This window comes from Sus scrofa, chromosome 3, assembly GCF_000003025.6.
Source record: "Sus scrofa isolate TJ Tabasco breed Duroc chromosome 3, Sscrofa11.1, whole genome shotgun sequence".
In the NCBI taxonomy this organism is placed as follows: Eukaryota; Metazoa; Chordata; class Mammalia; order Artiodactyla; family Suidae; genus Sus; species Sus scrofa.
This window is the reverse complement of record NC_010445.4, coordinates 114,862,859-114,880,553: the sequence shown is the minus strand read 5'-3', so window position 1 is coordinate 114,880,553 and position 17,695 is coordinate 114,862,859. Positions and strand designations below refer to the sequence as shown.

The 17,695-nt window shown below is 49.1% G+C and overlaps 1 protein-coding gene across 2 annotated transcripts in view; it reads left to right on the top strand.

The window, feature by feature from the left end:
* KLHL29 (kelch like family member 29) overlaps nt 1-8,895 on the top strand; it is a 65,988-nt gene extending 57,093 nt beyond the window's left edge. Inside the window, exons 9-11 of one of the 2 annotated variants that reach the window (XM_021087786.1) lie at nt 4,726-4,919; nt 5,247-5,391; nt 7,134-8,895. In XM_021087786.1, the coding sequence (XP_020943445.1) occupies nt 4,726-4,919; nt 5,247-5,391; nt 7,134-7,290 (496 nt within the window). In that variant the 3' untranslated portion in view covers nt 7,291-8,895. The remainder of the gene's footprint in view (nt 1-4,725; nt 4,920-5,246; nt 5,392-7,133) is intronic. The other variant, XM_021087787.1, reaches the window with a different exon arrangement.

Sequence of the window (17,695 nt, the reverse complement as noted above, 5' to 3'; positions counted from 1 at the left end):
GGCCGCAGTCCCAGGCTCTTCTCACACAGCACAGGGACAGCCCTGGGCACCGTGGAGGAGAAGCAGAGAAGATGAGAGCTGCCAGCCGCCGATTCAGGGCACTCCTGTCCCATTCAGGGGATCACACAAGCTGGAGGTGTGAGACCTAGTTGGGGAAAAGGACGGGATGGGTTTGGCTGCCCTGAGCAGGCAGTTAGAGGACTTGCTGGGACTAGAAGCAGCGGCCCAGAGGCTTGGTGGGACATAGGGCATAGCTGGAACCAATGGTCCAGATGCCCAAATGCCGGTGGCTGTGCGTCTGTGTCCCTGCCCAGTGCAGGTGACACACCAGGGAGCTCCCTTCTTCCCTCCATCCCACACCTCCCAGGAAATCTGCTTGTAACACAGGGAGGGTCACTGCACACAGGTCAGGCGGACCCTCGAATTTCCTAGAAGAGAATTTGTCACTTGTCTGGAGACGTGTGCAAGCCTGCCCTCTGCTGGAAGTCCCGCGCTGGCTTCCTCACCGCAGCCTTTAAAACGGGCCGCACCTCGTGGAGGGATCCCAGGGATCCGCGGAGGCGGGAGGGGCCGGGGCTGGAGGTGCGCGTTTGTCTGGGTGGAACCAGTCTTTTTCTCTGAGCCGGGGAGACAGTTCATGCAGAGAACGGGCACGTTGGAGGGAAGCTTCGGAAAGAGCTCAGGCTGCTTCATGAATCAGCAGCAGGACTGGGGGCGGGGACGGGGGCAGGGAGGGGGGACCAGACAGGGCTGCCGTGCAGTCCTGCTTTCAGAGAAACTAGTGAACTAGTGCCCGCCCAGGGAGTGACAAGTTAGGCTGAACTGGCCCTAAGTTCTAACTCAGGGGTCACGGCTAGGATCACTGGAGCCCCCTCCTGCATTCTTCCCACTCCCCACCGCCCCGCCGCCGCCGCCCCCACCCCCGACCCGTCACCCGCTGCCACAGAAAGCACATTGTCCCATGTGGCAGCTTTTTGCCTGTGGAGCCACACGAACCCCTCAATTTGTATTTTTCCCTCGATGGCTAATTGGACACTTGACAAATGTTAAGGCAGAGATGGCTTCAGAGTGAGACAGGCCCTGGATGCTCACTGTGGGCCTTTAACTCCCCCAAGTGGAGCCCAGAGATGGCTCTGTAACAGCATTTAATTGTCATATTGATTCCGAGCTAATGGGGAATCCCCGTGTGATTATGAAGATATTAATACTGCTGCTGAACCCTGCTCAGCCCTGATGCTGAGAGCCTTTGGTGGGACCCATCACGCCCCACGCTTTCCAGCAGCTCCAGCTTCCAATCCTTTGTCATCCCCTAGAAACACATGAAAAGGAGACATTTTCTATGTAGGAGTAAACTGAGCTAGATCTGTCATCCTGTCTTGCTTTTGTCAGCTATTTTTAATCTCCTAAGACACTGATTACTCATTTTGCAAACTTATACTTGTTGATAAATACAGGGATTTGTTCACGGATCAAATGCACCAAGCCAGGAGACAGACTCCACTCCTCTCGGGCCCAGAAGCGGTCCTCTAAGGCCCAGGAGCAGCCTGGAGCAGCCTGTCCTGCGGGCTGGCGGGGCCTGTGAAACATCAGCTGGGGCACAGAACCAGCCAGACCACCCTGGGAACCCCAGGAGACCAGGAGCAGCCCAGGACAGGCTGCCCCGAGCCCCTTCCCAGCCCAGTGGGATCTGTCTGCCATCCTTGTAGGAACGAGGCACAGACTTGGAGGCTCCTGGGTGGCGGATGCGCGATAGAGCCGCCCACTGCTCCGCAAGGAGCATCTCTGGACCCCCATTGGTCAAGTCAGTGTCTGTGCCACACAGTAGCAATGATGAGAATTCATGGTGACAGGAAGGTCAGGGGGATGGGGACAGACCCGAGGACGCTTTGTTCCCCAGGAAGCACTAACGATACAAATTGCTCTTATATCGATAATGAATGAGATGTATGGTGCATTATAATTACATTACATTACTGTATTACAGGAATAGAGCAAGATTATATAATTATAGATTAAAACAACAGTGTAATAGACAAACCTGTATTATATCATTATATAAATAACTGGGTCTAATACTTTACAGCAATATATTGCAGTAGCTGTGGTTACTGGATAAATGATAGCAGAGCGCCTCACTCCGCGGGGTCATTTGCATGTCATTAGCATATCCTTCTCAAGCAGGAAGCTGACAGATTGAGCTGACGGAGGGCTTGCGGTTTGGCAATCGGCCACCTGGAATAACAAGAAATTCTCGCGTTCGGCAGAATGTGCCATTATACCGAAAGCCTGCAGACTAACAGCCACATCATCTTCCACTGTCTCCCAGCTCCTCCTGCAGGAGCTCTTTGGCTCGCTGCCACACTGGCTTAAAAAAACAGATATCTGAACTTCTGACATGGTCCAAAAAGGCACTTACTCCATTGCCTATTAGCCACATATCTTCTGCAGGGGGCTTAATTGAATCAGCTCCTGCTGCCCTTTAAGGTGCTTGAGGCTCTTCTGAAATCCTGAGTGTGTGAAAGCACAGAGCTGGACATCTCAAAGCCAGGGGCTCGGCTCAGACAGGCCATCTTCCTGGGTCACCGAGCTGTGACCGTGCTATGGCTTGTGTCCCAAGGAGGCTGATGAGGAAAAGTGGGCCCCGTGAGCACCCCAGGAAAGGTGCGCTGGGAGAAATCAAGTGTGGGGGTGCAGCGAGTCCAGGGCGGAGGGGGTGGTGAACGGCGTGGCCAGCTGGAGATGGAAGGTCCAGGGCAAATGCTTGTGAGGGCAGAGACACGGCTGCCCCAGGAAGAAAGAGCTCAAAGACCCCTGTTCCGTGGCTAATCTTCTTCATGCCAGTTCTGCTCTTGCCATCAGCTGCTGCCTGTCCTCACTGCTTTCCCTGTGCTGTCCTGCCTTGCGATCGCTTCTCCATCCTCTGACTTTGACACTTTGTCCTGCACCACACACCTGCAATCTGTTCAGCCCTGTAGAATTCAACCCTTTACTGGCTCCATGCCTGCCCCCAGGGACTGATGGCTGGCACACAAAACCCCAGGGTCTTGTAGGCTGGCTCCGCTATATACTGAAGTCCTCCAGCCTCTACGGGGTCCTCACGGCACAGGTCATCTTTCCGCGTCTCCCTTGGCAGCCATTTCTCTCCCTCTCAAGAGGCTGGTCTCCCATCTTCACGCCTCTCCTCAAGGTTTTTACCCCACAGACTCCTCTGATACTTTCACCCACTCTGACACCGGCTCCTCAAAGAAAATGGACCCATCCATCAAGAACTCTCTCCTCTTCCTGCCGTGCCTCCTCCATGTCCTCAGGCTCGTGCCATCCTTGCCTTCCCCTCTCCTGTCTGAATGACCAGTGCTTCCCTCTCTGTGCTGGATCCAATTTGCCTCTGCCTCCCGGGAGCCTCCCATCATCAGCTCTCCCCTCTCTTTCATATTTAGTTCATCCTTCCTTACCCAGTTGGGCTCCTTCCTATCAGCATGGAAACACAATTAAACCTTCCCTCTAAAATTAAAACAAAGCCCATGATGTGCTGGAGCTGGTTCATACTGGTTCGTGAGAACCCACCGTTACATCTCCAGGAACTTTGCAAGTCAGTTGTTAGCTACGGATAGTATTAAAAATTAAGTCATGGAGTTCCTATCATGTCATGGCTTAGTGGTAACAAACCTGACTAGAATCCGTGAGGATATGGGTTCGATCCCTGGCCTCGCTCAGTGGGTTAAAGATCCAGCATTGCTGTGAGCTGTGGTGTAGGTTGCAGATGCAGCTCAGATCCCAGGTTGCTGTGGCTGTGGTGTAGGCCGGCAGCTGTAGTTCCAATACAACCCCTAGCCTAGGAACCTCCATATGCCTCACATGCAGCCATTAAAAAAAAAAAAAAATTTTTAAATATTACGAAATCATCCTCCTCCCCTAAACTCTCCCAGCCTCAATTCCCTGTCCCATAAGTAGTGCCCCTTCCATCCATGTCCCGAGGCGTCCAGCAACACCCTGGACTGAGACATGGATTAGTGACTGAGCCCCATCCGTTCACCTCTCCTTCAGTTCCCACCTCCTTCCTTGGTCTAGGCTGCTATTTCCCCAGGTTCCGCCCGCGGGCTGAGTGTGTAAGGGGGTGCCCGGTGCAGGACTGCTGAATGAAGGATTAAGACTGAGTTGGAAAGAGAGGGCTGGAGAGGCCCAGAAGGAGGGGAGACCGGAGTCTGCACAGAGGTTTTGACAGACAGAAAAGAGCCTCCCTCAGAATTCCTGTTGTGTCTCAGTGGTTAACGAATCCGACGAGGAACCATGAGGTTGCGGGTTCCATCCCGGCCTTGCTCAGTGGGTTAAGGATCCGGTGTTGCCATGAGCTGTGGTGTAGGTCACAGACGCAGCTCGGATCCTGTGTTGCTGTGGCTCTGGAGTAGGCCGGTGGCTACAGCTCCGATTAGACCCCTAGCCTGGGAACCTCCATATGCTGCAGGAGCGGCCCTAAAAAAGGCAAAAAAAAAAAAAAAAAAAAGCCTTCCTGAGGTTCAGGAGGACGGCTGCAAAGGCTGGCTTGGGCTCGATCCTGGGTGACCTGGAGTGACTCATCTCAAGTACCCCCAGCCATGTGACCTCAGGCTATACTGAGGGCAGGAAGCGGGTGGCAGTGCTCCCCTCATGTCTGCTGCCCTGGTGGGGGCCCTGGCCCTGCAGGAGGCCCGTCTTTGATGCTGGGCTCTTTTTCTCCTCTCTCAACAGGTACGACACCATCACCAACCAGTGGGAGGCGGTGGCCCCTCTGCCCAAGGCAGTGCACTCCGCTGCAGCCACGGTGTGTGGCGGCAAGATCTACGTGTTCGGGGGAGTGAATGAGGCGGGCCGGGCCGCAGGCGTCCTCCAGTCTTATGTGCCACAGACCAACACCTGGAGCTTCATCGAGTCCCCGATGATTGGTGAGAGGCAGCTATCCCCTTGGCCCAGGACCAGGGCAGCCCCCCACACACACACACACACACACTGTTTGTCTCAGTGTCGACATTCCAAGGCCGGAGGGCCAGCTAAGCCCAAGGCTTCTGCAGACCCAAGTCCAGGGGAGGCGAAGCCCCAGCCCAGGTGCAGCTGCAGATCTCGCTACGTAGACAAAGAGCAAGCTGGTCCCTGCCAGGTGCCTCCGGGCCCCAGCCTTGAACTCAGGCCAGCCGGTGAGGCTGGAGGGGCTGCAGGACAGAGAACAGAAGGGGGGCCCAGAAGGGGTTCTGACCTGCCTGTCTTCCCTGCAGACAACAAGTACGCTCCTGCCGTCACCCTCAACGGCTTCGTTTTCATCCTGGGCGGGGCTTATGCCAGAGCCACCACCATCTACGACCCTGACAAAGGGAACATTAAGGCAGGCCCCAACATGAACCACTCTCGCCAGTTCTGCAGGTGAGGGGTCGCAGTCACCGGGTGAGAGCTGGGGAGGAGGAGGACGCAGAGAGGGACCACAGGAGGGGCTGGAGCACGATGACTGACCTCCATCCAATGACCTGGGCCCGAGCAGCACCGCCCCTTCCCCAACTGCACAAGTGGCAGAGTAGGTTGTGAGTGCCAGGGTAGGTTGGCTCAGAGGCCCAACCCTGTGGCTCCAGTGACCCCCTCTCAAAGCTGCACATGAAGGGCTTCCTGCAGGCACCAGCCCCAGGTCCGCCTGCCCCATCACAGAGGAGAGGCAGTGCCAGGCAGAGCTGCGTGACACCCTGCAGGGGACAGGTGGCTTTGGGGGGAATGCTCTGATGGCCTGCACGATCCTGGTGGCTCTCTGGAGCTGGACCAAGCGAGGCACAAGCCCAGCTGCCCTGCAGTCTCAAGGCTGACTGGGCAGAAACACACCCAGACCGGCCCCCACAGGAAGAGAGAGGTGGTCAGAGTGTGGCCTGGTTCCCGGGGTGCTCTGACCCGCCAGGGGCAGTGAGCCACAGACTTGCTCTTCTGGCCCCATCCTGTCCTGGACCAAGAGGAACCAGGAGTAAAAAGGGGCCCCAGAGACCCCATCTGCAGCATTTCCATAACAGAGCCTTCCTGACCGTGTTTGTACCTGGGCAGAGGTATCACTGAATCCTCTGTGAGGGGATAGCATGAAGCATTTATTGAGTGCCCACTGTGTGTGCAGCATAGCTAGAGAAGCTTCAGCCTACTAGTGTTATGGGACCTTGGGCAAGTAAGTTCCTCTCTGGGGAAGTTCTACCCAGGAATCAGGCCGCGGGACCAGGTGAGGCTAAGTTCCCGTTCGTAGGGAGATGCTGCAGTTCTGGAGCCCTGCTTTCATGTCACCTGCTCTACATGGTGGCAGTGTGCAGGGCAACTCTGACGACTCTGTGCACTGATCAAGACACCTGGAGTGGGAGCAGTGCCTGAGCATGGGGAGCTCCCTCGCCCCGGGAGTAAAAGTGGGTGTGGAGAGATGTTCCTGAGGGGAGATTTAAGCTGGTCTTGCAAGAGAAGCAGGGACGGGGCGTGCTCGGGGAGACACGCCAGGGGCCTCAGATGGTGCAGAGCTGGACCAGAAGGCCGGGCCTTCAGTGCCTGATTAAGAGTCTAGATGCGCATGTTCTACCGAGGCTCAGGTTTTCCGAAATGCGTGGAGACTTTGAAAGGGTATCCGTTCACTTCCGGGGGACAGCCAGGAAGACACGGCCTTGAGCTGAAATGAGAGTGAAATCAGGCTGGAAGCATAGCTGGCTGTGTGCAGGGTTAGCGGAGATGCGGTCAGGGAGACGGCAGGGCCACGGCCCCTGAGCCTCAGAGGGGAGGTGCTGGGGCCCCAGGAAACACCACAGAGAGCACCCGGGGCCCTGCAGGCACGGGCACCAGGTCCTGCGTGTGAAGGAACCACCACAGGAAGCTGACTCTGAGCCCCCAGGCAAGGGTGACGCTCCTGGTTAAGCGGCCAACACTCAGTTGCCGCTCGGCTCCACAGCTGGGCAGGCAGGATGGCACGGCGTCCTGACTGATCCTGGGGAAAGGTGTTTTCCTTATGCCAGCTGGGCTCAGAGGGCAGAGGAGAGCCGCGGGATCCCAGATGAGTTTGCAAAAGGGCAGAGGCGGCCTGCAACAGGCCAGGGTTTTGAGAACCTGTCTCCAGGCCGCAGTGGAAGCCAAGGGCTAATGCTCCCTGCTTTCCCCGACAGCGCTGTGGTGCTGGACGGCAAGATCTACGCCACCGGAGGCATCGTGAGCAGCGAGGGGCCCGCCCTGGGCAACATGGAAGCCTACGAGCCTGCCACCAACACGTGGACCCTCCTCCCCACATGCCCTGCCCCGTGTTCAGACACGGCTGCGTGGTGATAAAGAAATACATTCAAAGCGGCTGACGGCGGCGGCAGGAAGCCCATGATGAGACTGTGGACCCGTCTGGTGAGGCAAATGCTGCTCACAGAGATCAATTTCAGCAGCACCGACCGACGAGGGGCTGACCGACACCGTCGAGGAACTCACTGCGCTAAACATTTTGAATCCACTCTCCCCTGAATGTAGGAGAATCATCCTCGCCTTTGGGGGAAGTGAGGGAGACGCCTCCAAGCAGCGGGAACCAGGACCATCCCAGCAAGCGGGCGAGCCAGGCAGGCCGGCTGGGCCTGGGGCTCCTGCAGAGGCACTTGCTCTGAGTGGAGGCGCTCACTCTGCCCAGTGCAATAGAGTTTCACATATTTTTCAACTGGGAGAGAGAAGCTGTTTTTTTCCTTCCTGCAGAGCAAGCTTGATCCCCAGCCAACCATAGATCAGTTATCCTATGACAATATTAGGCATCAGGCTCTCTTGGATTAAGATCAAAGTGTCCTTATCACTTTGATTCCTACTTTTGTTTTTAACCAACCTACACTTTCAATGGCCGAGGGAAAACAGGGGACACTACTACGGGGCACAGGGCCTGGGAGGCTGCTGGTCCCCACTGGGTCGAAGACAAGTCCAGCCACCGTGTGGAGCCAGAAGTGACTGGAGCAGCGGTGCGGGGACGGGGTGGGGGGCGGCCGCGGGGACAGCTGGGGGGAGCCGTCTGTCCCTTTGCAGGGTTTTCCACCATGTATTTGCCGGAGGAGGTCAAGGTGATTGTGCTAGCTTTCTCTTATCCGATATGAATTATTTAGATTTTCAAGGCATTTTCTTGATAAACAAAAGGCTATTTTTAAGTACCGAGAGGAGGCGGCGGCCGCAAGAGGGTTAGTGCGGGAATTCCCAAAGCTCTTTGTTGGTAGTGCCAGAGTGGGGCATTTGCCCTCGTTTTTCTATGTGCAGAATAGAGGCTCTCTCCTGGGGTGGGGTGGGGGGGGTGAACGCCCCCGTTTTATTTTTCGAAAAAGTAACTCCCAGACAGCCCCCTAAAAGCTGTGCCTCGTGGAGGCCGTGTCAGAGAAAGATGACTCTGTTCCAGAAGGAAACCAGCTCTGGCTCCTGGCCACCGGGCAGCTCCCTCCATGAGGTAAAGCTGAGGACCCAGGCCGGGCTGGAAGGGAAGGAGGGAGAATACACGTCCCCAAAGCACAGGAGACTATTTTTGATATTTATAGCTATATATTCAGGCACCTGCCGCAAGAGCTCTCAGGATGGGGACAGCCTTCTTAGATGAGCCATGACAGCCAAGGCCTGGGGGGTAAGGACAGCATCACGCCTCCAGTGGCGTATTAACCCCAGAGAAGGGGAGGCAGGAGGGAGGTAGACACCGTGGCTCAGAGAGAAAGGCCTTCCCGCTAGTCCTCAGACCCTCAAACCTCACGCGGTGACCAGTTTCCATTCCGGGGCCCGAGGAACGCGGCCGCCGCTGCTGCGCTGTTTAGTTGAAGTTGGTACCAAATACGCATTGACCATTTTTCTATCTGGGAAGTCAACTTGCCGCCATGACATGATTAAAAGAAAAAAAAAAAAAAAAGAAAGAAAACACCATTTGTAAGGAGACAAGGACAGGACACGCTTTCCACGTTTCAGTATTTGATGACACAAAGTTCCAATGCCAATGTCGGGCATCCACTTCTAGCGCTACAAGTGTGGCTCCCACTTGGACAAGATACCGAGCTTCGTTATGCAGTTTTTAATATTATTTATTCTTTTAAAAAAGTAATAAGCACAAAATTACATACATTGTATGTCATTTAAAGTATTTATGTCAAACAGGGTGCAAGTGTGAACCCAAGGACTGGAGCACAAGTTTCTAACTGCCTGGGGCAGGGCTAAGGTTAGCGTTGGTGTGCGTCTGCCTCCAAAGGAGGTGTTAGTGGTCAGCGAGACTCAACACAGATGACAGTGAAATTCCGTTTCTCTCCTCATCTATCACACTGGAGCAAAACTGGCTATTTCTGTGAATGATAGAAAACAGGGTTCTCTGTAATGATCTTGTACATAGTCTATGTTTATTGTTAAGTTCTTGTTATATTATAATAAATATATTTATAGATCTAGACTCGGAAGCCAATGTAATGCCTCTGTGTGCCACTGTCCCTGCCACCGAGATGAGAAACCCCAGTGCAGGCCCACGCTGCCCCTCACGTCAGCTGTCTGGGCCCTGTCACAGACCTGAAGGCAGGTCTTGGTGACCCTAAAAGGACAGGGCTCCCTAGCAAGAGAAGGTGTAGGTAGGGCCGGAGGCCATGACAGCCAAGAGCTGTCAAGGGCAATGAGAGGTCAAAGGGGAAAGGGCCGAGCGGACACTCTGGCGTTGATGCTGAGGCTCTTGCTTCCATCTAAGTGCTCTTACTACGCTCGTGCAACTGAAAGCTTCCAAGGTTGCTGCCCCCACATCTGACTCCTGTGCCTGAGCCCCCGTGGAGGACTCTGCCACATCCACGCGGCAACTCCAGCTCGTCGGCCTTAAAAGAGACACAGCACGCTTCCTCCAGGAAGAATGAGGTGGGACTTCCGTCCCAAAACCCAGTCAGGGTGGCCTCCCTGCCTTCAGTCATGTCTGAGGCTCTTTAACGTGCTGTGTTGACCGGCTTTGCACTGCTAAGGACACCCACGCAAAGCCCTGGGTGACAGCGCAGAACATCAGACAAGACGGCTCCCTCTCTGGCAGGGAAGACGTAACGGATTAGTAGAAGAAGGCAGACTTACCAGCATTTCACCCACGTGAAGAGCCCCCCACCCTTAATCCCCAAATCCCACCAAGACCTAGTGACTCCTTGCAAGAAGAAATCGGAAGGCAGGCTGGGGTAGGTGGGAGTTCTCAGAGAACTTGGCTGAGGCTTTGTGGTGAGTGGAGCATACGCTCGCCGAAAATACCTGCACTGTTATCTTCAGCAACACCAGTCCTGGAGGACAGGATGGACAATGTCTAGAAAATGCCAAGCACGAAGAGCTGAAATTATAACCTATTAGAAAAGCCAAGCAATAATTTTATTAGCTCCTTCCTTCCTCTACTCTATTGTCCTAAAATAACCGTTCTCTGGGCCCATGAAAAGTGTGTGTAGTTACCATAGAAAACATGCATGTCCACTCTATTCGGGGCCCATGCAACCAAGGGGAGAGTCTCTTGTTGGACGCAAGGTCCCACAATCAGACAAGGCATGGATGGTGAGAAAGTTCATCATGACAGCCACCAACAGGAGATGGCTCTGTGTGTGTGTGTGTGTGTGTGTGTGCGCGCGCGCGTGTGCACGTGTGCGTGTGTGAGGACTTTTTTAAAAACTCAAAATAAGAAGAAAACAGCTGAAGTACTTGCAGTCCATATGACAAAAGATTAACATCTTTATTCAAGAGCCTGTGTTATTCAGTTAGAAACTGTTAAGTGATTCCAATGGTTAAATAGGTCATGAACAGACCCTGCAAAGAGGGCAACCTTGCTAGTAAACACACAACAACAAAAATTGTCCACATAAATGATAATTCTAAAATAATGAAACTTAACCAATGAGGTAACATCTTTACCTACTAAATTAGCTTCCCAAACCTAAAAATAAAGGCGGGGTAGGGGGTGCGGGGAGGACTCCAACTGCGGGTGAGCAGTGAACTCTGGAGTAGCACCAAGGGCTTTGTCAACTGAAATGGCTCTTGGAAAGCAAGGTGGCGGGTGCCCTGTATCCAGAACCTAAAGCCTACCTGACCCAGTCAATCCCCTTCCAGGCACCCACTGGGAAATAAGGCAAACTGCAGAAGTCATGCAACAACTAGCTCCCATTTATTGACTCGAACTCTATGCAGGGCAACATGCTAAGCACTTCAAGCATCGAATCCTCATTATTCTACTAGACAGGGACGAAAGCCATGCAGCGACTAAAGAAAACATAAGGGGCGAGGGGGGACAAGACTCATATTTGTGTATGATCGTGGTTATGTAAGATATGTATATGATGATATATAAGCTATATATATATACACACACACACAAAGATATGTAAAATCTGTATATAAAAATGACCAGATGTACAGTCATAAAACTACTGAAATTCAACTGATGGAATTGTGGGTAGTTTTCTTTCTCTCTTCTCTAAAGTGTATATAAAGTGATGACATTGCTTTTGTAATAAAGATACAGATATTTTTAACGGGGAATGGGAAGGACGGAAAGTCATCTTTTTACTAAAGTATATTTTAGTCTGAGAAACTCTCCAGGATCATTCCTCTCTTGAGCACCATAAGCAACGGAAAAGTTATAAAGGGCTCAGAATAATGTAACAAAGAATTACAAATAAGAAAATAGGTTTCCAGTAATAATAAAGACTTTTTTTTTTTAAACCTAAAGCCTAGGGGGTGAGTGGATTCTATCTTTCAGTGCGGGAAGATTTTTATGAACCAAAGGAACACCAACATTTCTCTGTGTCCTTGGAAGGTCAAGAAAGAAGAAAAGGACAACAATAAAGGGAAGATTGTAGCTCAACATAAGGATACATGTATTAGTGCAAGAACTCTGGAAGAGGTTCCCAAGAGCCTCATGAAGGTCTTCTCCAACTAAACCTCCACAATATATTTTAGCATACATGATCTCATTTTATCCTCTCAACTCCCCTAAAAGGCCCATGGCATCATCTCCAACTCTCTAAGAGGAAATAATCTCCAAAAAGTGAAGCAGTGTGTGCAGGAACAGTTACACCCCAGTTTCACGATTGCATTTAATGCTCATCACCATCCTGCAGAGGCTGGTTATCCCTGCTTCACAGGTGAGACCACAGGTTCCAGACACGAAGCAGAGGCTCAATCTAAGGCACACCAGTGTTCAAACCCCACTCGATGGGACTCCAGGGAGGCTGTGCTACATCACACAGCCTTGCAAGGCCACCTGACATTGGGTAGCTTTTATGGCTCCAAGACGAAGCCTCCTTCTGCCTCCTCCCCAGCTACTGAGAAATCTGTGTTAAGAAAGCAGAGAATTCTGTGAATATGATAGACATTCAGAGCTGCCACCATCCCTGAGAACTCCAGGACTGGGCACATCTGCTCCATCTACACAGCTGCTGTCAAGGGGACCGCAAACACAGAAAGCTAGACAACATGAGACAACAAAGGAACGTGTTCCAGACAAAGGAACAAGACAAAAACACACATGAGGAGGAGACAGGCAGTCTAGCTGCCTGAAAAAGAATGCAGAGTGACAACAGTAGACAGACATGCAGTTCTGTGTGAGATACAGTCCCCTTTAGAAGTGGTTTTTGAAATGCCTGGTAAGAGTCTCGACACCACCCTGGCTTCCTCCACCAAAGGCTTCGGCTTCACACAGGCAGCTTGCACTGGGGGGAGAGAAAGAGCCACTGACTGAGATAACATTGCTGCCTTGTTTGGAACTCCTGCTGTGAGCCTTCACCTGCAATGAACTCATAAAGAGTTCCTTACTTTCCTGCTGACCACAGCCCCGGTCAGGGAGAGTAAAGGGAAGGGGAGACGGGCCTGGCTGCACCATCTTCGGCCCCAAAGGCCACACACCATGACCTTGGCACCCAAAGAGGCAGAAGGTGAAAATGTTTTCCCAACCTGGGTCAAAGAGCTGCCTCAAAGGAGGACCTAACTCCAAGAAGCCCACCTTTTCCACATGATGGCAAAAATCAGACCATCCAAAAATCTACGTTCATCTTCCCCAGTTTATGATCCATGTGCTCTGTGACCCTCTATGTAACCTCTATGACTTTGGCAAGTCTCTCCTAGCGCAAGGCGAGCACAGCCTTTGAGTGGTTCACACTAGGTCAATAAGACGACATCCTCTGCAGGCAGGAACCACGTTCTCTCATCTCCCCTGTCCCTGCCCAGGGGCACCTCACCTTGATAAGCAGTGGCAGCCAGATTCTATTGGCAGCATGAGAAATATCTTGAGTTATGGATAGTTGAAAGGCGAGGCCACAATTTTGTGCATTGCTTAAGCTATCCCTTAGATGACTTTAGGTGACTAAAGGAGCAATTGTTTTTGTTAAAGGGTTTTTATTTACTGTGTGTATAGAATCCCATCAGAGAAGCTAGCCACACTGCTAGTGCAAACTTAAGCACCACAGGGAGTTCCCATCATGGTCAGTGGTTAACGAATCCGACTAGAACCATGAGGTTGCGGGTTCGATCCCTGGCCTTGCTCAGTGGGTTAAGGATCCAGTGTTGCTGTGAGCTGTGGTGTATGTCACAGACAAGGCTCAGATCCCACGTTGCTGTGGCTCTGGCATAGGCTGGCAGCAACAGCTCTGATTAGACCCCTAGCCTGGGAACCTCCATATGCCGCGGGAGTGGCCCTAGAAAAGGCAAAAAGACAAAACACACACACACACACACACACACACACACACACAGAGGATCCATCAGCCCTGTCTCCTTAGGGTTTCAGCCCTGGGGCCTTGGTGTCCCTTGTAGTAAAACTCAGTCTTTGAAGCTCTTCACTTTACCCCCTGCTTCTCTGCACCTCTCTATGACCACTGTCCTATTTTAAGTCCTTACTTCTCCTTAGTTGTTGCTACTATAACCTCTTTCTTATGTTTTTGGGGGATTTTTTGGTTCATTTGTTTTAAGAGCCACACCCGTGGCATAAAGGAAGTTCTCAGGCCAGGGACTCAATCTGAGCCGCAGCCTCAGCCTGCACTGCAGATGCGGGTAACGCTAGATCTTTTAACCCACAACGCCAGGCTGGGGACCTAACCTGTACCTCTGCAGTGACCTGAGCCACTGAGTCAGATTCCTAACCCACTGCACCACAGCAGGAACTCATTTTATGGTTATTTTTTAAGTAACAGCTTTATTGACATGAACTTCACATATGATAAACTTCATACACATATATAAATGGATACATTTGTTTAACCATTCATGGGTTGATGGGCATTTGCAATCTTTCCTCATTTTATCCATTAATAATGCAGCTATAAACAATCATATACAAGGTTTTGAGACTTGACAAATTTGGGAAATGCTGGGTTTAACAAAGTTAAACAGATTTCTTTACTATGGAACATCTGTGGCAAGAACACAATAACATGTGTTACAATTTTACTGAAGGGGATATACAAGGTAGTGTTTTCCAAACTTATCTGGCCACGGATTGCTCCCACCCCACGCCCTATATCTAAAAAACTTTTCTTTACCAAATTATGACACAAGCTCTAATAGTTACATGGGATTCTGGGATCAATACATTCTGCCTCTCATCTTTGAAAGAAAAACATCAGAAAGTAAAGGTAATATTGTGAAGGATTCAGAAGCAAATTAGTTGAGAATTCTCAGATTATTTCTTAAGAAAAATTGATACATTTTTATATGGTAGCAGAAGAAATGAGATCAACGTTCTTTGAAATCAACAAAATCCTTCAGTTCCCATTGTGGCTCAGAGGTAATGAACTCAACTAGTATCCATGAGGACATGGATTCAATCCCTGGTCCCACTCAGTGGGTTAAGGATCCAGCATTGCTGTGAGCTGTGGCATAAGCCAGCAGGTGCAGCTCCAATTGGACCCCTAGTCTGGGAACTTCTATAGGCTGCATGCATGGCCCTAAAAGGTAAAAAAAAAAAAGAAAAGCAAACAAACAAAAAAACACAAAAAACCCACAAAAAAACTTTTTCTGAATGTAGAAAAATACGTTTCACTGCAATTTTCTAAGTTCCAAAAAGACTTTAGCTTCTCTTACACTACAATGTGAATACATGGATAAAATGGAAATAATCACACAATAACCATTCTATGCAGTAATTAAAATACCCAACCCAACTATCCAATGACAGTTGCAAAAGTGTGACCTGCCAATTCCTGGGAATGATTCTTGGGCATTTTGTACTTTATTAATCTTGCATAACATGATAATCTTCTCAATGAGTCAGCTGCAGCAGAGAACAGAAAAATCACTTGTCCCATCAATATTTAAAAAACCAGATTCAAGACCTAAATGTAAGGCCAGATACTATAAAACTCCTAGAGGAAAGCATAGGCGGAACGCTCTTTGACATAAATCACAGCAACATCTTGTTTGATGCACCTCCTAGAATAATGACAATAAAGACACAAATAAACCAATGGGACCTAATTAAACTCAAAAGCTTCTGCACAGCAAAGGAAACCATTAAAAAAAGAAGAAGAAGAAAGAAAGAAAGAAAGACAACCCAGAGAATGAGAGAAATCTTTGCAAATAATTCAATCAACAAAGGTTTAATCTCCAAAACATACAAACAAATCATACAACTCAACAACAACAACAACAAAAACCCAATGGAAAAATGGGCAGAAGACTTAAAAAGACATTTCTCCAGAGAAGGCATACAGATGGCCAGCAGGTATATGAAAAAATGCTCAACATCAGCAATTATTAGAGAAATGCAAATCAAAACTACCATGAGATACCACCTCACACCAGTTAGAGTGGCCGTCATTAACAAGTCAACAAACAACAAATGCTGGAGAGGATATGGAGAAAAGGGAACCCTCTTGCACCATTGGTGGGAATGTAAATTAGTACAACCACTATGAAAAACAATATGGAAATATCTCAGAAAACTAAATATAGAACTACCATACCACCCGGCAATCTCACTCCTGGGCATATATCCAGACAAAGCTTTCATTCAAAAAGATACATGCACCGGCATGTTCACTGCAGCACTATTCACAATAGCCCAGACAAGGAAACAACCTTAATGTCCATCCACAGATGAAAGGATTAAGAAGCTGTGGTATGTATATATATACTATTCAGCCATAAAAAAGGACAAAATAATGCCATTTTCAGAAACATGGATGGAACTAGAAACTCTGAGTGAAGTAAGTCAGAAAGAGAAAGACAGACACCATATGATATCACTTATATGTGGAGTCTAAAATATGGTACAAATGATCTATCTACAAAACAGAAACAGATCGTGGACATGGAGGGCAGACTTGTGTTTGCCAGGGGGAAGAGAGAGGGAAGGGACTGGGAGTTTGGGGTTAGTACATGCAAACTACCACATTGGGAGTGGACAAGCAATGAGATCCTGCTGTATAACACACGGAACTATAACCAATCACTTGGGATGGAACATGATCGAGGAAAATGTGAGAAGAATGTATATATATGTATATATATATATATATATGGCTGGGGTGCTTTGCTGTACAGTAGAAATGGACAGAACATTATAAATCAACTCTAACAGAAAAATAAAAATCTTAAAAAATTTTTTAAATAAAAATCAAAATTTCATATTAATTCCAGTAATTCTCATTAAAATATATTAAAATATAAAAATATTCTAGTATCAGTTTAGATTAACATTTGTGGTAATAGTGAGACAAAGCTTCACCCCATTCCAACAATAAAACCTTGAGCATATCTGGAAAAAAAGAGCTTTTTGATGATCTTCTGCTTTTTTGTTTTTGGAGATATATATTTAAGCTCAAACAATGTGGAAATGAAGTGTAAAGAAACATTCCAAAGATGTGAAACTGATTTTTTACAGTGTGATAGGCAATTACTCCTTTCTTTGCTACAAACTCCATTTAAAACAATCTTATTAAAGAAGTTTCTTTATTAAACTGTGGTAAACTACAGAACTGACAGCTTACTGATGTTTCCCTTTAAATATGTGAAGTAATTTGAGACTTCCTACCACAAATAACCTTTATTTCAAGTAACATATTAAGCATAATGTTAGTTGTGGGTTGTCACACTACTTTTTAAAAGGGCATTCTGTTTGCAAAGTCTTGTTAAAATACTTTGCACTTATTAAAATGTTAAAATAGAAATTTGTTATCAATTTCTAACACTTTCTCAAGGAACTTTCAGCTATAAGCTAGTAACTATACACATGTTTAGAAATACTGCTATCTCCTATCAAAATTAATTTTGCTTTGTTGTCATAATGAGAATTTTAGAAAAGCTCTGTACTCTGTGTAGATAGCCACAGACATATGGCTCAAGTTCGTCATGCTTTTTTTATTATTATTATTATTAATAGTTCCAAAGTTTCTTAAGCCTGTGGTTTTACTGGTAGGCTCTTAAGCTCCTAGGACAATACACAATTTTGGAGTAATGCTTACTGATTTATCATTTGTTGAGAAATTGGAAATCCCAGAACATTTAATAACTTATTAGGGAGCAAGTATACGAAACTGCACCTGACATTAGGTCTTTGGTTTTGTTTGTTTGTTTGTTTTGTTTTGTTTTGTTTTTGCTTTGTAGGGCCACACCTGCAGCATATGGAAGCTCCCAGGCTAGGGGTCGAATTGGAACTGGAGCTGCTGGCTTACGCCACAGCCACAGCAACACCAGATCTCCACGTCTGTGACCTACACCACAGCTCACGGCAATGCCAGTTCACCAAGCCATGGAG